Source organism: Xiphias gladius, chromosome 10 (genome assembly GCF_016859285.1).
Source record: "Xiphias gladius isolate SHS-SW01 ecotype Sanya breed wild chromosome 10, ASM1685928v1, whole genome shotgun sequence".
Taxonomy (NCBI): domain Eukaryota; kingdom Metazoa; phylum Chordata; class Actinopteri; order Istiophoriformes; family Xiphiidae; genus Xiphias; species Xiphias gladius.
Genome location: NC_053409.1, coordinates 364,866 through 385,312, shown reverse-complemented (window position 1 = coordinate 385,312; position 20,447 = coordinate 364,866). Strand labels below are relative to the sequence as shown.

The 20,447-nt window shown below is 41.8% G+C and overlaps 1 protein-coding gene across 14 annotated transcripts in view; it reads left to right on the top strand.

Moving 5' to 3' along the window:
- Nucleotides 1-20,447, top strand: part of atp10d (ATPase phospholipid transporting 10D) — a 72,783-nt gene that overhangs the window by 46,431 nt on the left and 5,905 nt on the right. For 12 of the 14 annotated variants that reach the window (XM_040137944.1, XM_040137943.1, XM_040137933.1 and 9 more), the window contains 9 exons: nt 2,083-2,274; nt 6,359-7,034; nt 7,111-7,217; nt 9,240-9,366; nt 11,040-11,224; nt 16,963-17,263; nt 17,868-17,944; nt 19,181-19,306; nt 20,019-20,219. In XM_040137944.1, coding sequence (XP_039993878.1) covers nt 2,083-2,274; nt 6,359-7,034; nt 7,111-7,217; nt 9,240-9,366; nt 11,040-11,224; nt 16,963-17,263; nt 17,868-17,944; nt 19,181-19,306; nt 20,019-20,219 — 1,992 coding nt within the window. Of the gene's footprint in view, nt 1-2,082; nt 2,275-6,358; nt 7,035-7,110; nt 7,218-9,239; nt 9,367-11,039; nt 11,225-16,962; nt 17,264-17,867; nt 17,945-18,045; nt 18,179-19,180; nt 19,307-20,018; nt 20,220-20,447 lie in introns of those variants that run through there. The other 2 variants (XM_040137946.1, XM_040137948.1) reach the window with 2 other exon arrangements.

Sequence of the window (20,447 nt, the reverse complement as noted above, 5' to 3'; positions counted from 1 at the left end):
CACATAACACATCCTTCATGCACGCCAAGTCACTGAGGAACCCTGATGAAGTAAGATGTTTTAAGAGGCCCCTGAATTTAGCCCTGTCCACATTTTTGCATGATGATGCAGCATCACTTGCTATTTAAAATTGGCAGACTAATACAGGAGAATCCTTCTGCACTACTGCACTGTGTTGAAGCTGCTTGCTACCCATCTCATAGTGAAAACTTGTCTGACTATCAGAATCTGTGTATACAGTGTCCCTTAACTGTCTTGAATTTTTGGTAGACTGGTGGTACAACGAGTGCAGTTTAAAGGGGAAAAAATCAAAATGATAGCTTCCTGTCTTCTTTCAAAGAATTTTGCAATGCCAACTCCACAAGATGAGCAAGGCATTCTCTCTCCAGGTCAGGACAGCTGCTCTATCTGTGGCAAGGCTGATAAGATTTATACAGAGAAATCATCATCCATCCCCGTGTCAGCATCTGATCCCCTGACAAGTTCAACAATGTCAAAAACACATTGTCTATCTCCATGGCTGTTGACTGCACATCTTACAAAAACAATCATGCATGCACGCCCATGTAAGGTCTTTTCATCAAGAGTGATGCTAATGGGAACATCAAGTGATTGGACATTAGACACACATGCTGCCTTCATTTCTTTGACTATATGCTCTGTAATCGCAGCAAAAGAATACTTGGATCTGTTTGCAGTGCCAAATGATGCACTATTCAATTCATTAAGTTTTAAGAGGGCAGTTGTTTTTTTGTGTAAGCCCCCCTTTGCAATTATACAAGTTATCAGTTAGCCATCCTCTCTCTCAAGCTGCTGTTTACCAATGAGGCTTTTGGCTTGAGTTCAGTTAACCGTGAGCAAGTAAACCTTAAAACAGCGACTCCTACAGAATGTCCTGGGGGGGTAAGCCCCTAAGCCCCCCTTTGCTCCCCCATAATTCATTTGCTGAATGCAGAGGTATACAGGAGCATTCTGTGCTCAGATTCAGTCAAATGCATCAAAACTCATTGGATGACATTTCATCATCGGACGCTACCTGTTTCAATTGCTATATCTCCCACACAGTTCTTTCCATATTGATGTAAACACTCAAATTAAAGCGGAGACTTGGCACTTTAATGTAGTATCCATTATTTTATTTCGAATTGAATGAGCTGAAGCTCAGAGCCTGAAGAACAAAAAATGGGCAACTGTCCAAATTCTTTTCTACTGGAAGGTATGCTTTTTGGTGAATATAAGTATTATTCATTTTTAATGCTTATCTTGAATATTTAAAAAGCAGGTGACAGTCACATAAAAAGATAAATAAGACAAAAATTACATGGAACTCTGAATAAAAAAAATACATTTTGCATCACAAACATTCTGTAATTTGACCATTTGTCAACACTGGTGTACAATCAGCAGGTCATTTGAAATTTCTCCACATTTTTCTCTTGATTTTCATCTTATATGAAGCATATTTTGAGTTGTCTTCATCACATCTGATTTACTGTAAATTGCATTAATAAAAAACAACTTTTTGGGAGCATGTGTACATATAATCTGGTTAAAAATCTGTTTAAACAAATGTGCTCCTTTTTGAGAGATCAGTAAAAACTGCAAATCGCCTTATGTTTTTGTGATGGGTCTTATGGGCATTATGTGTTTATGCATTATGTTTGTTGTGAATTGGCTAAAACATACTAACACACTGGCTAGGTCCTTTAAATCAAATCATACAGTCGTTCAAATTCACTCAAATGTTTTAATAGGGTTAACAGTTTAGGGGGCACTCCAACATTTTTACAATTAATCAGTGGACTAGTGAAGGTTAGTATTCAGCCAAAAACAATGGGTAATGATGTCATCAGGATGATTGGCATTTAGCCCAGGTTCCTGGAAGAAATCAGATCACGCAATCAGTAATGAGTTTACATGCACTGCAGTAACCTGAAATCAGATTTTTGTCTTACCCCCAACTTAATTGCACGTTAACGCATTTAATGAGCTCTGCTGTCCATCAGAATAAATAATATTTTTTATTTTAATGCTCTAGGCATGATGAATAAGATGCTGCTGCTACTTTGTCTGTCTTATCAGGCGAAGGAGGTGGTGCCAGACCCTGAGCTCGTGAGGAAATTAAATTGGTTTTGCTCTCCTGTGCTGCCTCAGAGTGAGGCCACTTCTGGGACTCCATCCAGCCTGGAGCTCACCTACATCACTGACTTCTTCCTGGCTCTGGCCATCTGTAATAGTGTGGTGGTCTCCTCGCCCAGTCAGCCTCGACATGTGGTAGGTACATGACATCTGCAAAGCATGTCACATTGAAGACTTGTATCTCTTAAACAATAGTTTCACATCTAAGAACAAGATCAGCTCGTTCATTTGTTTACATTGTTTGAATTGATTTACTGGGTGGATGGATTACTCTCCATCCCTGATTTAAGGGTTTTGACTTTAGGGGCTGGTGGTTTGTGTCTGTTTAAATTAAGCTTCACATGCAGCATATGTAACTGAATGAGACTGTAAAAAAAATGCTTAACTGTATTTAGTCTGTAAATGCTCTAGCTCAATGTGATGTAGTTTCACACTTACCTGACCATCAGGAGTTTTACTGCTGATCAGGAGGTCATCTACTTAGCTAGTTTAAACTTTTTTTGAATGATTTATTTGCAACCAATGTGGGTTAATTCAAATGTAAAACATAGAAAAGTTCCAAGCACCTGGTGCACATTTAAAATGTACCACCTACTCAGGTTAAACTACAGTGGCTGGCCTAACTGGCTTGATAGGCAACTTCATCTGAATGCCATGGAACACTCAGGTGTCCAGCCACGATCACTGTATAACTGCTTCCACTAGTCTTACCAGTAACCACTAACTAGCATCCCCTCTGGTAAAAGAAGCTTTTCTTGAATTTTGTCCCTTGACATGTCTTACCAAATAAAGAAACATGGTATCAAAATGAATTTATGTGTGAGTGTAAGAGTGCAGGCAACTCTACAGGGTCATCAGGTGGGCACGCTCTCACTAACTAGTGTTTTGTTGAGTTAGGCCCATGACACTACGACCGACACCAGTGTATTCCAGAGTCCCAGAACCATTACCCTCTTTACCTGCACCCACACTCTACACAACCCTCTGTAACAGGCTTTTTTCATCTTGTCTGCTGGATCACCAGCTAACAGTATACTAACCAACTATAGCTAGCTAACACCATGTCAAGCTTGCCAGCATGTGGCTAGTATCTATAGCATGCTATTGAATCCAGAAGCAACAGCTAAATAATCACCCACCGTTACCTCATATCAGCATAAGACAAACAAATATGAACAGAGGGATTCACGCACAAACTACAGATACTGAATGCACTGTGTTTTAAGCTCAGTGCTCCTCATGTTTTGTTAATTTTTTTGTTTGTTGTTGGCTTCTCTCCTTCTGTCATTACTTTTAAACACTTTCTTTGTTTGTTTTTTTCACCCTAATATGGAAAATGTGTGGCTAAAGGGACATTTCTTGGTTTTTCTGGATTTTTTTACATTATTCTTGCTGGGTAAGCCATGCCAGTGGGAGTGGGGGTATTGTAAACCAAACCCACTCTGCTAATAGCGAGGCCCCAAATTCCTGAGGAGTTGAGGAGGAGACGGCAGGGATGCAGGGCCGGAACCAAATGGAGAGCAAGGAGGACAAAGTGTAAACCTTTTTCTTCCTCTGTCGTTATGGGAAATGCAAGGTCCCTAGTGAATAAAATGAACGAGCAGGGTGTGCTGACTAAGTGCTTGTGCTTGTGAACAACAGATGGTGTAATCCCGGACATGATACGGTGAAAGAGCATCTCTGTAGCCCAGACATTGAATTGTTAGCGTTTAAGAGTCTGCCTCCATATTATCTGCCGCGGGAGTTCCCATGTGCCACTGTTGTTGTTTACATTCCGCCATCAGCTACTTCAGACATAGCGTGTGACGTCAGCAACTCCATCACCACAAGATTAAAAACTTAACATCCAAATGCTTTCAGGGTCATCTCAGGAGACTTCAACCACACTCTTCTTTCTATCACAAGACCAACTGCTGAGTTATAACTTTATGACTTTATTCAAGACACCAGAGACGTAGAGTGCATGTCAAGTGAACTTTATTGTCTGCCCCCCACAACACTGGCACTCTTGTACATCAGCAGAGTGATATCATTATCATGTGGAGTGTGACATGACATCACCCCCTTTCAAAACTAAAAAAGAACATAACAAATAGCTTTTTTAAACAAATACAATGCTTACAGCATTTTTTTTGCATCCTATGTTATTTTCTTTTGTTTAAACTTTATACAAGAAGTTGGTCCTCTCTCATGGGTTTCTTTACTATTCTCCCACTAGGTATTTTTACAGGATCACACTGTCTCTTTCTTTGACATTGTCAGGATCTCGTTCTTGTTTTGTGTTTTCAATTTTAGTCTCAGTCTTATCTTTTTGTGTGTGTGTGTGCGTGTGTGTGTTTGTGTGTGTGTGTGTGTGTGTGTGTGTGTGTGTGGTCCAGGTATGATTCATGTTCTGGGGACCTAAATCTGTTCCTTATGGGGACAAAAAGCAAGTCCCCATAACATAAAACATTCAATTTAAAGACGTTTTAAGGGTAGGGTAAGGTTAGGTATAGGCAAGTAGAAGTAATGGTTAAGGTTTGAGTAAGTCTCCAGGAAAGGAATGTACAGTAAGTCAATGTAATGTCCTCTGAAGCCATGGAGACACAACTGTGTGTGTGTGTGTTGGTAACCCCTCGAGTCCACATTCTTTCCTTCCACACTGTCTCCAGTAGAGAGCTTTCGAGTTGTCTTGCACCATTGTTTTAATATTGTTTCTGTTTTACTTGTCTTTGTTCCTTGACTGGTGTGGTTCCATTCCATAAAGAGCTGAGTAGGTGATGCCCCTATATCATGGTGTGTTCCTGAGGTTTAGTAAGGCAAGGTGGTGGTCCCCATCATCTGCATGTGTTTTCTTTAGCATGACTTTGAGAGCTTGAACTCCTTTCCATCAATCCATTGGACTGTGGGTGGTGAGGGCTTGATGTGATATGTTGAAATCCTTACTTCTTCGAGAATTCCTTGAACATATCTGAGCTGAACAGAGAAGCTTTGTGTGATATTATCACATCTGGAATGCCACGTCCCGCAAATTGTGACTTCAGATGTGCAATGACAGTTGTGCCTCGAATGTCCTTTGTCAGAAACTCCAACTCCATGAACTTTGAAAAGTAATCCACAATTAGTAGGTACTCATTTTTCTTGAAAGTGAAGACATCTACACTGATCTTTTCACATCATTAACAATTGTTTTTGGACTCTCAAGTTCACTGTGTGGCTGCAGTGGCTCTCTGGATTGTCCCCCTCTATATGTGTTGCACACTGAACAACTGCTCACCTTCTGTTATTTGTTTGGACATTCTTACAAAGAGTAGATCCCTTGCTCCTCTCCTACAGTTATGTAATCCAATGTGACTCTCATGAGTACGATCAAGCATGTCCTGTCTCAGTTCTGTCATCAATGTATGTTTTCGCATTCATCCAGTCTTTCAAAAACCTGTTTCATAGACCTATGAGAGACCTCATTTGCAGAGTTCATACCAAATGGAAGCCTTAAGAATTGATAGCGTTCAACTGGGGTGTTGAATGTGCACAAGTGAGATCTTTTCTTTAAGTTTGATTCGCCAGATACCAGAACTACTATCAAGGACTGAAGACTACGTAGCATTTGCTAACTTGGATGTGATTTCATCCAGCGTTGAAAGCTGATATTGTTCCCTTTTTATCACAGAATTTAGATCTTGCTGATCAAGACAGATTCTGGGACTTCCAGTTGGCTTGCTGACTACAACGATAGGATTCACGCATTTAGTTGTTTCATAAATTTTCTTTACGACCTCAATTTTTTCCATCTCGCAGAGCTCCTCTTTCAGTTTATCTCTGAGCAGAAACAGGTATTTTTCTTGGCGGGTGTACTTTAGGTACAGCAGTCTCTCCCAGTTGATGCGGGATGCCTCCAAAGCAATAAATTCAAATGACTTCGCTGTTGTTCTGAGTTCAGTTACGCACTGACTGGTAGTCATGTCACTCTGGACTCATGAGAAAAACATATATCATTATTGTGTTAAGTTCTTTTTCAGATTGCATTACATTTCAAACTTTTGGATTATGGTAGCTTAATCTTGTCGTTCATCCTGATTTGATGACTTCAACACTGCAATTTTCCTTTGGGATTGATACAGTACTGTACCCCTCTGTCTGTCTGTCTAAAAAACAATAACATACAGACTAGTTCAGCTCAGAATTTCTTCTACGAAAGCTGATCCCATGTTCTTTGTTTTTTTTTTTCTCTTCCCTGCAGGTGCCTGAAGCACGAACACCTCTCAAGTCCCTGGAGGAAATCAAGCTGATGTTCCAGCGCTTCAGCTTCTCTCCTTTCTCAGCCCTCTCCACCCTCTCCCCTCCCCAGATAAAAGGCAGCCCTCGCAGCTTCACCAGTAGGCTGTTCACCCGGGGGAAAGCCGGCTCCTTCACCTTCTCCACACCTCCCAACAGCAACACAGACGGGTCAGAACCAGGCGAAGAAACCAACCTAGAAACGTCCAACCTGGCGTGTAAACTGGATTTATATGCCAGAGGGGAGGGAGGAAATGCTGGACAGATGGAGGACAGGGAGACAGAGAATGATATAAAGGATACAACAACAAACGCTGACAGGCCCAGACAGGATGTGGAAGTGGACTTTGATAGTGGCACTGATGATGACCTACTGTATGAGGCAGAGAGTCCAGACGAGGCGGCTCTGGTCCACGCAGCCAGGGCGTACCGCTGCACCCTGAGGGGACGCTCTGCAGAAAGCCTGCTGGTGGATCTGCCAGGTATTGGCTCTCTGGCTGTACAGCTGCTTCACATCCTGCCCTTTGACTCCAACAGGAAGAGGATGTCAGTGGTGGTCCGGCACCCACTCACAGGACAAGTGGTAGTTTACACCAAGGGGGCCGACTCTGTCATCATGGACCTGGCTGAGACACCCAAAGGTAATAACAGAGGGAATATTAACAGCAGTTTATGTCAGTATCACTATCATTCTGTATGTCTCTCTGGTATGTTCAGGTGCAGAGCAAGCTCAGGAGATCTACAGCCACATCAGAGAACAAAGCCAAAAACATTTAGACAGCTATGCTAGAGAGGGCCTCCGCACACTCTGCATCGCTAAAAAGGTAATACTTCAGGAAGGTGAAACTAAACAGCTATGTAATTATTACAAATTACACATTTTCTTACACATTTTTATCACACTTGTTTACTATCATGAAGTTCTGTGGCATTTGTAATACTAAAATACATTAAATGAAAGAAAAAATCAAGTAAAAATCCAAAGTCCCATCAGTACAGTAGTTTAAAATGTGTATGTGCAGCTCTGTGCAAGGTTGTATGTGTCATCTGTCAATACTGCACAACATAATCAATCTAGACTTGTGGCAGGGTGTTGTTATTCTGCACCTACAGTATGCATTATTATCGTGTGTGGATTTGGTTATGGATTTATCTTATACCTAATGTAGACTACAAGACATTTTAAAATAGACATCAATTAGAATTATACCAAAGTGGAAGCTATAAGAGGGTTTTTTTGGGACGTTTAAGCATGTGCATTGAAGATAATCCTGGTATCCTTGACAGGTGACTAGCTACAGAAAAGTGTACTTGTAAAGCTACCCTTTACTTGGCTTATGATGTTGCACACATTATTATACAAAAGCACAGATGAGTGTGGAAACTGTACTTGCACATTAGAAAATTACTTCAACAGTCTTTTCCTCAGCATTAAGCAGTAGCAATTAAATGAGCAAATTACACTGTGATATATCATCCCTGTGCAAGATCTGTAATATGTTTGAGAAGCCTAAGACAGCATCTTGTTACACAAGTAGCGCGCCTCCTTTCAGGGACAGTTCAGTGCATAGGTACAGTGGGGTCCAAAGTCCCCCACTTTGGACTCCACTGTATATGGCGCTGTCGTATGGCTACACGTTTGCTGCTCTACCTGTCTGTCTGTTTGTTCTCAAGGTTGCCGTTGTTGACTGCACCGAAACAAATCCAATCAGCCGTTAGGTTGATATAGCAATAAATTAATCTTGAGGTTGTGTGCATAGCGAGTGGGAGAGAGCAAGAAAGAAAGAGAGAGCGAGTGTGATGGTGAGGCTGGAGCAGAGAGTCAGAAGTTAGCAGCATAGCTGTGAATGTAGCAGTGCAATGTGTGTGCACTTAAATCTATTTGTCAGTAAATAAATGCTACAACTCCTCAAGACCCAAGCCAAGTTTCCACATCCTGCTGACTTCTGCCCTGGAGCAGAACATACTGCCTCCCCGGTTCTTCCCTACTACGGTCGAAACGATGAGCCAGGAAAGGTTAACAGTAGTGAGGCAGGAAAATACAGGACTCTTCTTTGTCACCGGAGTGAGACATTGTCAGATAGTGGTAAATATTTTGAAGGCTACCATAGAAGTGATTTTTTTTTTTAGATATTTTTCCTCTATGCTGCACATGATATGTTTACTGTCAGTTCAAAGGAATAATCCTCATACTTGTTCAGCCAGGAAGGAGTGCAGACAGGTTAAGCTGTCCAGGCAGAGGCAGCAAAATGAAGGAGGGAGACTTTTAGCAAAGGAAAGACAGTCAGCATAAAATACTGAGACAGAACAGGCCATGAATTTAAGAGAGATTTGCTACTACTACAGTCATGAAAAAGATATGTTTTTAGTCTAATCCATTTTTGTTGTAGTCGTGTAGTAAACAGCTGAATCGCACATTGAGATGGTGTAGTTGGTAAACAGTCACCACATGCCACTGTGTGAAACACTTTGTTGCTTATCCCACAATACATTTTTTCCTGACTGAATAAACTAATCTCAGACAAAGTGGTAATGATTACATGATTTTGCCAGTTGGAAAATCTTTGACTGGATTGTATAGAAGATTTAAAATGCCTAAATCAACACAAATCAAACATAGAAATAAAGTAACAATAAAGGTACAATGCACATTTTTATATGTATTTCCTTTACATATATTAATTTACTGTGTCATAATAAAATGAAAAAGACATGTTAAAAGCACAATTATTTAGCTTTTTTGTCTTTAATGACTGAATGGATTGTTTTTCATTGCAATGCTACATTAAAATCAAATCACAACAAAGTTAAGACCTGTGTTACAATTCAGTTTTCTCCTTGTCCAGGTTCTGGACGAGGAGGAGTATGAAGTGTGGCTGAAGAGACAGCTGCTGGCAGAAAGCAGTATAGAGAACAGAGAGGAGCTACTGCTGGAGTCAGCTCAGAGACTGGAGACCAACCTCACCCTGCTGGGTAGGAGAGCCACTCACTGCAGCTGACACATGGACCACTAATACAGATGTGGCTGAAGGTGTTGGTACCCTTACTCCTCACTGAAACAGTGCTCCGTTCTCTCTGGAAAGTGCTGAAATTAAAAGTTCTACTGCCATGTATACCTGCTTGCCTTGGGTTTGCCATAGAGTAAAGCAAAGAAGCTGTGAAAACAGCTGAATTCTTCCTTATTCTACAAAGATCTTCTAAAATGGCCTAGACAAAATTATATAAACAAGTAAGTGGATTGTAGTGATATTTCCAGTAGACTGTTGTCTTAATTAGTATCACAGGTGCATTCAATCTTTTAATCAGTCATTCAGCTTCTGTTTATTATTGTGTGCACCACACTGAACATGGACAAGAGAAAGAAAAGAAGAGAGTAGTCTGAGGAGACAAGGAAGAAAATAATTGCCAAGTATGGTCAATGTAAAGGCTACAAGACCGTCTCCAAGCAGTTGGATGTTCCTGAGACAACAGTTGCTAATATTATTAAGAAGTTAAGGTCAATGTGACATTAGCCAACCTCCCTGGATGTGGCTGCAAGAGGAATATTGACCCCAGATTGAACAGAGGGTTGAATAACAGATTTTGAATAGTGGAAAAAGAATCAAGGAAAACTTCAAAACAGACACAAGCTGACCCCCAAGATCAAGATACAACAGTGTCTGGTTGCACCAGACGTCACTTTCTGAATGAAAGTGGGCTCCATGGAAGAAGACCCAGGAAGAGCCCACTTTTGAAAGAGAGCCATAAAAAAGCCTGACTGGATTTTGCTAAAAGGCATGTTAACAAGCCACAGTGCTTCTGAGGACAGATGAAACTAAACTAGAGCTTTTTGGTAAGTCACATCAGCTCTGTGTTAACAGATGAACTTTCAGAGAAAGAATACCCCCACTGTGAAACATGGAGGAGGCTCAGTTGTGTTATGGGGCTGCTTTGCTGCATCTGGCACAGGGAGCCTTGAATCTGTGCAGGGCCCAATGAAATCAGAAGATTATCAAAGCATTCTGGAGCGAAAGATACTGCCCAGTGTCAGAGAGCTCTGTCTCAGCTGCAGGTCATGGCTCCTCCAACTGTCGACTGACCCACAACATCCATCTGAAAGCCCCAACAATGGATGAGAAGAAAACATTGGACCGTTCTGAAGTGGACTGTTGTGAGTCCGGATCTTAATCCAACTGAATGTCTATGGAAAGAGCGGAAACTCTCAGTTGGGAGAGGACACCCATCAAACCTGAGAGGACTGGAGCATTTTGCTCAAGAAGAGTTCACCCGGAATATAAGCTGAGAAGTGTAGAAGTCTCTTTAAGAGCTACAAAAAGTGCTGGATTGCAGTAATTGTCTCAAAAGGATGTTCTATAAAATATTAGGTTAAGGGTCCCAATAGGTTTGTCCATGGCATTTTCATTTGTTGTATTATTTAAAATAATATGTTACATAGACAGTCAAAAGCAATGTGTCTGTTCTATTAAATATGGAGTTGAAAATAGTGGATGCCAATTACTTTAGTTGTTTTCATCTTTTTTCAGAAATTTCTTTTTTATTATTATTTTTTTTTTAAATGGAAGGGTACCAACACTTTCAGCCATGTTTGTATATCAGAGCTGGGAGCTTTAGTACTTAAAGTGTTCTGTCTCTGTGTGAGTGTTCAGGTACCACCGGGATTGTAGACAGACTACAGGAAGAGGTCCCAGAGACCATTGAATCTCTTCAGAGGGCCGGGATCAAAGTCTGGGTGCTCACTGGAGACAAACAGGAGACAGCCATTAACATTGCCTATGCCTGCAAACTCCTCCAACCCAACGACCAACTGCTGACAGCCAACTGTGGAAGCAAGGTCAGTGGCTGAGGGATAGTAGCACTGTTGTTTTTCTCATTTGGAGAAGCTGAGATGTTTAACTAAAGCTTTTTTTGTTTTGATTTTTTAAATTGCATCGCTGATTCCTGATTCAGTATTTAATTTATTAGTTACACTTACCAAGTGTAAAAACGGCTAGCAGCTAACAGTTAGCCCAGGAGCTAGCCAGTCATCCTATTAGCATGGGCGCATGAACTGGAGAGCTGTTTTCCCGCAGATTTCCCGCTCACAGTGAATAAATCCTCACGTGTAATGGCGCCACTGACTGTTAATGGTTTAATTGTCCACTAACTGCTAAATGCTAACTGCTTAGTTGTTGTCCAACTGTCTGTTGACCAGAAGCTTCAAGTTCACAACAACTAAATCAATATTTCGAGCCAGAGATGAGCCAGGTGTTTCAGATTAAAAGCACATCTGGTTCCACTTTGAGTCATCCAGTATAACAGTACTTTATTTAAATTCATTATAACGGTACTCTACTTAACGTTATTTACCTTTATTACAACTGAGTTTTATTTAACTGGTACAGATAGAAAAGGTAGAAGACTTCTATATTGGCCTATGGCCTACTAACCTTTTAAGTGGTATTTTTAAAGACAGATTTTTCGTTAGCATGACTGTCAAACGAAGGCAAGGGGGTTTATAGGAATGAGACTGCTGAAATAAAACTCAGAAGGACTGACTGATGTTATGTGCATTGTTTTTGGAAATATGACTTATGATATACATAGTTTTCCCATTGTCTAGTGTCAAAAAAGTAAACAAAAATTGCAATAAATCATATTATCAGATCGCAGTACTTGCAGAATCACAATACTTAAAAATTGCAATACATATCAAATCGACACCTTGGTATCGTGATAGTATCGAATTGGGAGATAAGAATATCGTCCCAGCCCTACTTTTTACCTTTCTTCCCCTCCGCTTGTCGCTTGTTTATCCAGATACCTGGCTAGTGTTTATTTAGTCTATTGTCATCTACTGTCCTCGTTCTGCAAGTGCTAAACACTGAATTATAAGTTGTCGACATGGTTAGCTTACAGTGTTTTAGCAATATATGTTTGTTAACTTGGTGGCTGTTTGGATAGATACAGAAGCCTACTTTAAACATTTTTTGTCGTAGAAAATCACGTTGTATAGTAGTTTAAGTTTACAGCATGTACAAACTAGCTTTTCTCCTGGTGGTGGTGGGGCATTGTAATGACTATGTCAACGTGTCTGACCATTCAACACTCTGATCCAGCAAATCTTAAAAAAGTAAAGTGTTGTCTTTCTTGTAATTGAAAGTAAAACAAAATTACAAATGCAGTAAAACTGTCACAATCTGCCCCTCTTAGTGACTTTACTACTGGACTCTGAGTTAATTCCTGTTTTTACTTTGAAATCACTTTCCTTGTGCTTCTTTTTGTTGTTTCTCTACCTGCCCTTGTGTGTTTCCCGCGTTTCTGATTACCTGCTATTTTCCATCCTCCCACCAGTTGTCCCCGGACTTTTTCCCTGTTCCTCTTACTCATCTGTTTTCATTTGTAATCATCTAGCTTCCCCTACCACTACACACATGTTCCCAGTTACTTCTGTCATTTGCTCTTTGTCAGTTCATCTGTGTATTATATCTTGTGTTCCTCATGTGCTGTTTTTTTCCTGGTTGTATTACTTGTTGTGCGTCAAGTGTGTTTTTCCTTGATGCCTGCCTGCTACCTTGTTCACCCATCTGACTGTAAGCCGATTATTTCCATAATTAAAGTACCTTCATTCCATCTACGTGCTTTTGTGGCTAGATGGGCTACTGTGGCTCAGGAGGTAGAGCAGGTCATCCACTAACCAGAAGGTCGGTGGTTTGATCCCCAGCTTCTCCAGTCCTCATGTCGAAGTGTCCTTGGTCAAGATACTAAGCCCCAAACTGCCCCTGGTGTATCATCGATGTGTGAGTGTGTGTGTATGTATAGAAAGCGCTGTCTGAATGGGTGAATGTGGCATGTAGTATAAAGTATTTTGAGTGGTCAATAAGACTAGAAAAGCGCTATATAAGTGCTGTCCATCTACAATTTTGTTTGTGTCTGCGTTTATGTCCTCCCTGCCTGTGCCATGACCGTACAAACCGACCAAACATGGACCCTGCAGACTCAAGATCTCTGTCAGATATTTATTTTGAAATGACAGCTGGCATGGATTATTTTTCATCGTGCCAAAGTAAGGTTACTACTCATGGACAATTACAGGCAGTTCTGCCAATTGCAAACTGGTTCATCTCACGATATCAGTTTAAGAATTTGCAAGAAATCGCAGTTGTCAGAGACTACATCAAGGAAAAACTTGAAGCCCTCAGTGAAGGCCTGTTGGCTAACCTTCAGCCAGCTATCCTCCGGCCAGCTTCCCAGTCAGGTAGCATCGGGCCTGCTTGCTTCCAGCCTGCTGACCAGCCTGTCTCCCAGTCAGCTAGCCTCTGGCCTGCTAGCGTCCAGGCAGCATCCCAGTCAGCTAGCCTCTGGCCTGCAAGCCTCCAGGCAGCATTCCAGTCGGCTGCACTTCAACCCTCACCCAGGCCTGCTAGCCTCCAGCATGCTTACTTTCAGCCTTCGCCCCAGCCGATTCAGCTCGGGTATGTGAGCCTGCAGCCTCCTGCTCCTGAGCCAGAAAGCCACCTGAATGTTCCTGCTCCCAAGTTGACCAGCCACCTGTCGGTGAAGATCTCAAGCAGTCTTTTTTTTTTTTTTTTTTTTTTTTTTAGGATTTGTCTGGCTATTGCCCTGAGACATCTAAGGGTTGGAGCCCTTAGGAGGAAGTATGCGTCATGGAGATGTCGATCCTCGCAGCTGCCCAGCAGTACAGAGCCTCTGTTTCCCAGCACCACAATTGATGGCCAGCTGAGTTTCCAGCCAGGCAGCCAGCCAGACCCTGAGTCAACTGCCTCGGCCGTCGTCTCCTCTGCTCCTGAGTTGACAGTTCCGGCCAACTTCTTGCCTGTTCCCGTGTTTGCTCCTGCGTCTGGGGTCTTGGTAGACAACTCGTGTGCTCCTGAGTCAGCCGCCGTCAAGCCTGCTCCTGGTTCCCAGTCGGTTGTCCAGATGACACCAGCTCCTGATCTCCATCTGCCTGCATCCTTGACCTGCAGCTGCACGTCTCCTGACCTGTCGCGACCTGCACCTGAATCTTCTGGTACATGTTGTTTCACCAGACCTCCAGTCTCTTCATCGGTCTCCAAAGCAGTCTTGCCTATGGCACCGGCCTCCAAGACGTCCTCCAGGAAGGTTCCTCCAGCTTTTGTTCCAGAGGGGACTCACTTTCGCCCTCTTGCTGACTTCCAGAGGGGGCTCACCTTTCCCCCCGCTAGGCTTCCTGAGGGGACTCACCTTCGCCATTGCCCTCATCCTCTGCCTCCGCAGGGATTCTGTCTTTGCTGTCGCACTTCTCTTCTGCCTCCAGGGAGATCCCGCTTTTGCCATTGGTCTCCAGAGTGATCGTGCCTTCATCCCCACCCACCAGAGCGGTCCACCTTTCGTCATCGTCCTCTTGCTCGATCTCTGGAGTGGACCTGCTTTCCTCTCTGCCTTCGTCTCCGCCTTACGTAGCAGACCTGCCTTTGCCATCGATCTCTTGCTCGACTTCTGGAGCGGACCTGCTTTCATCCCTGCCTTTGTCTCTGCCCTATGTAGCAGACCTGCCTTCGCCTCTGCCTCCACCTGTCTGCCAGGCACCCAGGCCGTCCACGAGAGGTCTCCTGTTCCGACCCTGCAGAGTCCTCCTGCTGTTCCATTCCTGCGCTCCCTGTCCATGGGCCACTGGCCCTCCGCCCTGAGGAGAAACATTAGATTACCATTTAATATGAAATATTGTGTGTCATTGATATTTGTGCCTGATGGTGCTGTGAGAAGAAAGGTCAAGTTCACAAAACAATTACAACTCATCTTCTCGGGGAATAAGTGTCCACAGCTGATTTAATGGAAATCGGGCCATTAATTTATGACGCACCTTGTAATAGACCAAATTCTTAGTCAAGGGGAAATTTAAATTTGACCAAAGTGCTAGAAGAAAGGTCAGGGGGTCTACAAAAAAATGAGGACTCAGAATGTATTCAGATCCCTTAACCTTTTGCACACATTATTGTTTTGTAGATTTAATTGAAAATGGTTAAAATTGCCATTTTTGCCCATCAATCTTCACTCAGTAACCCAGAATGAAAAATTTAAAAAATGTTTTTTAGAAATTTATTTAAATCAAAAACTGAAATCTCTCATTTTACATAAGTATTCAGACCCTTAATTCAATACTTCCTAGAAGCCCCTTTGGCAGCAGTTACGACTCCCAGTCTTCTTGGGTAAGCCTCTAAAAGCTTTGCACACCTGGAGTCGGACAGTTGATTTCATTCTTCCCGGCAGATCCGCTCAAGATCCATCAGATTTGATGGGAAATGTCTGTGAAGTCTCGGCTTTGACAGTGCCACTCAAGGACAGTCGCTTGAGACTTTGAATCCATTTTCTTTCTGAAACCACTCCAGTGTTGTGTTGGCTGTATGATTCAGGTCATTGGCATGCTGAAAGCTGAACTGTTGCCCCAGTCTCAGGTTGTGTGCACTCTGAAGCAGGTTTCTTCAAGTATTTATATCTCTGTATTTGGCTGCAGTCTGCATTTTGTCTCATCATACCAGAGAATCTTTTTCCTCATGCTCTCAGTCCTTTAACTGCTGTTTGGCAAATTCCCAGTAGTCTGTCATATGCATTTTACACAAAGTGGTCTCCATTTAGCTGCTCCACCATAAAAGCCTGATTGATTGAGGGTTGCTGAGATGTGGTCATCTGTCCTGTAGGTCCTCCCATCTCTGCAGAGAAGCTCTGTTAGAGTGATCGTTAGCATGTTGCTGCCACCACCATGCTTCACTGTAGGGATGGTATTAGCTTGGTGTTGAGCAGTGCCTGGTGTTCACCGGATATAGTGTTTCGAGTTCTGCCCAAAGGATTAAATTTGTGGAGTGACTGTTGGTTCTTGGTCATCTCCCTGACTAGTGCCCTTCTTGCCTGGTTACTCAGTTTGGCCAGAGGGCCCACTTTTAGAAGAGTCATGGTGGTTCCAAACTTATTCCATTTCACAGTTATTGAGGCCACTGTGCTCTTGCGGTACTCAGTACTTTAGAGATGGTTTTATACCCTTACCCTGATCTTTTCCTCACTAAAATTTTATCGCCAAGGTCTACAAAGATTTCCTTTGAATTCAGGGCTTGGTTTTTGTCCTGATAGGCAGTGTGAATTGTGGGACCTTATATACAAACGTCTTGCCTTTCTAAACTATGTGCAATCAATTTAAATTGCTACAAATGACCACAATCGAGTTCTAGACACATCTCAAGGAGAATTATAGCAAACTGGATGCACCTGACCAAAATTTGGAGCAAAGGGTCAAAACAGCAGAGCGTCTGAATGGTTTTTGAAATGAGAGATTTCAGTTTTGATGTTTAATAAATTTGCAAAAGATTCTAAAAACATTTTTTTTTCTTGGTCGTTAGGGGTCATTGAGTGTATATTGGTGACCAAATATTTGATCTATTTTATCAAGTTAAAATTAAATCTACAATACAAACTGATTACAATTGAATGGGTGTGAATACTTTCTGAAGTTACTTTGTGTCTGTACCAAAAAAAAAATTTTTAAAAATATGATGAATGCATTAAAGTAAATATATAGTAAGTCTACGTGACAGTACTAATGGATTTCTTTTCCACCAGGATGCATGGGCAGCTTTTCTCGAGGAGCACAAACTGGAAGTGCAGTGTGGTCAAGAGAGTTTGACTGAATTGACTACAGCAGGGACTTGTGGGGAATCCTCCTCGGGTGGTGTGTCTAGCTTCATTCTTGTTATAGACGGACAGACGCTGGACTTGGCCCTTCAGGAGGAGCTGAAGAGCGACTTCCTAGAGCTGAGCCGTAGATGCAAAGCGGTCATCTGCTGCAGGTCAACTCCACTGCAGAAGAGCCAGGTGGTCCGGTTGATCCGGGACCAGCTTGGCGTCATGACCCTGGCTGTAGGTAAGGACTCAGCCATTAAGAAAACTGCTTGGAAGTTTTCCACATGATGCTTGTTAATGACGGAGAAAGCATTCTAAGTAAATGTTTTGGTCCCGTGTGTATATTTCTCCTGACATTTAATGTCCTAAAACTAGACTCCAGTTCTAAGCCTGAGTAGCATCATATAGCAGCAGTGGATGTTTTTAAACCTGGTAGTAACTAACAAAATGATATGATGAGATAGAGTTAAGCATTGACTATTTTACCTGAGGGAGGTTTTAACAGAAATCTCAATGTACATTTGAGCACATGAGTAAATATCTTGTGTACAAGAGTAAAAGTCAAGCAGTCACTAAAAACTTAACATTCGTGGGGACAACAAATATCCACACCGAATTTCATGACAAGGAGTCATCAAATGTCTGGCCAGTAGTTGTTTACATGGACTGAAGTGTTGAATATGCTAAAGAACAGATGATGCTAATGTCAGCTGAGAAGAGCAGCATCAAATTGCATTTATGGTAGGTATGGTAGGTTTTAAGCTTCAAACAGCTACTAGGAACGCTTTGCACACACTGTACCTCTAAACATGGAGGACAATGAAAAGGTTTTTTTTGTCATTTAGGTGATGGCGCCAATGATGTGAGCATGATTCAGACGGCTGATGTGGGCATCGGGATATCTGGTCAGGAGGGAATGCAGGTAATGACCACTACATTCATCCTGACAGAACACCCACCAAAATCACACAGGTCTTTATAAATATCATGAGGGTAAATTATGTTAGTACATGTCTTATTCAGCTGCCACAGTTGACAGTTAATGAGTGAGGAATCCTGTCTATTTTGGAGGCTGAAAATCAGCTGAAAGTTGGAAAGAAGAAACTCTGCAGTCATATTAGCATCTATGTGTATACTGGCGTCTACATTCCAGACTGTAAGTATTTTGACAGTTACATTTTTCTTGTTCTTCAGGCTCTGAGCTTCAGCATGTTCAATTTGGAAAAAAATAATGGATTAAAACTGAGTCTCACTTTTAATTTGAGTGGGTTTACATCAATATAAAAAGAACCGTGTGTTGGATATAGCCCTTTTAACACATAGTGCCTAAATTGCAAGGGTTCAGAAGTAATTGAACAGTACATTTTTCTAGGACAAATGTTTGTCGAGTCAACGTTAGTTCATCCACAAAAGTGCTCACACGTGACTCAGAGTTGATGAGACTGGCCATTTAGATTGAGGTGGAGTTGCCTGTCAATATGAAAAACCCCCTTATGACTACCCAAAAAGTCAGAAATGCCCTCCAGGAGGTAGGCGGACACGTTTCCTTGTCAACAATCAAGAGAAGACTTAAGGACCAGAACCTTAGAGGATTCATTACAAGATTTAAATCCCTGGTAAACCTCAAACAGAACGGCTAGGCTACAATTCACAAAAAGAAACCGGTAGAGTTCAAGAACAAGGTTCTATGGACTGAAGAAACAAAAATCGGTTGCTGTCAAAATGACAGAAAGAGGAAATTGTGTGAGAAAAAAGGAACAGCTCATTGTGCACTAAATATTAAACATGATGATTTTGTTTGACTTCCTGTGTATCCAATCACACAATTAATCTGTCCAATTAATTTTCAACCCCTAAAATTTGGGCACTTTAAGTGTTCAAAGGGCTGTATCTCCCACACAGTTCTCTCTATATTAATGTAAAATATGAGACCTGGCATTTTATTGTAGTATCCATTATTTTATTTCATATTGAACAGTCTGAAGCTCAGAGCCTAAAGGAAAAAACATGTGAAACGATTATAGTAACCAGTATCATTATGGTTTCACTTGCCAGTAGGTGACACACACAATCACCTGAACTTATCAGCACCTCAGCCATGCCCTCTATTTCTGAACATTTTTCCTTGTAATATTTTTGTCACTATGTCATTCTCCAGGCTGTGATGTCCAGTGACTTTGCCATCTCCAGGTTTAAACACCTCAGCAAGCTGCTGCTGGTTCATGGTCACTGGTGTTACTCTCGTCTTACAAACATGGTACTCTACTTCATCTACAAGAATGTGGTGAGAGTTATTTACCAACTGCTTAAAAATATTTATAAGAAAGCTTGATTAAAGCAAACAGGTGGGCAGTTTATTCAAAGAAGGCAGTGCAAGAGAGTTGTTGATATTGTGGAAGAAATGTGTCATAGACTTTGTGCATGGAATTGTCAACTCAGAACCATAGAGTTGGACTTGGCCTTGAGTTGGGACTTTGTTGCCACTTTGGTGATTTTGTTAACAAGAGCAAACTAAATACTAACAGCAATAATGGTTAAATATTAATAAAATATTTTAATTACACACTCCCCAACCAGTAGATGCATTTAAATTGGCTTTAGAAACTAATGTTTAATTTGTTTAAAGTAGGAACACCAGTAAAATGGTCTGCATTGATATATATATTAATATGAGTAATTCTGCAATACAGCTGCTTTATACTGTACAAAAAGCTTCGCCTTAGGTTCATTAGACCCCTGCATCATCTGAAGGCAGCAGGACACACGTATTAATAAATCTGCAGTCTCTGATTTGAGAAGTGCCGTGCCAGAGCACAGTGCCATAAAACTACTCTACTTCTCAAAAATCCTCGCTGTGGACAAGAAAAGGCCAAGTATTTTGATCACATGCTCTTTCCTGTTTGAGCTGACTTAGCTACTAACAACTCTGCTGACTGACACAAGCACTACAAAATACAATTAAGAGAAAAAAACTGTCTGTCTCTTTCTGTCTACAGATGTATGTGAATCTGCTGTTCTGGTATCAGTTCTTCTGTGGGTTCTCTGGGAGCGTCATGACCAACTCCTGGGTACTCATCTTCTTCAACCTGCTCTTCACCTCTGTCCCTCCTCTCATCTATGGCATTCTGGACCAAGATATTCCTGCAGACACCCTGATGGGCTTGCCTGAGCTCTACCAGGTTGCACAGACATCCAAGGTGACTGCACACACAAAAGACACCTAACACAAACTAGCCCTTTCAAAACCTAAAATCCTAGCTGTTGTACAACAACGGTGCAGCATTTCCTACAATAATTCAGTGTTCCTAGGAAATGTATTATTGTGGAATGTGAAAGCTTCTGAAATGGGCCCACAGGGCATCAGATCCCTGCTCTGAGACCGAGATGGTAGTACAATGCTGGTTCACCCACACATCAGTGAGATG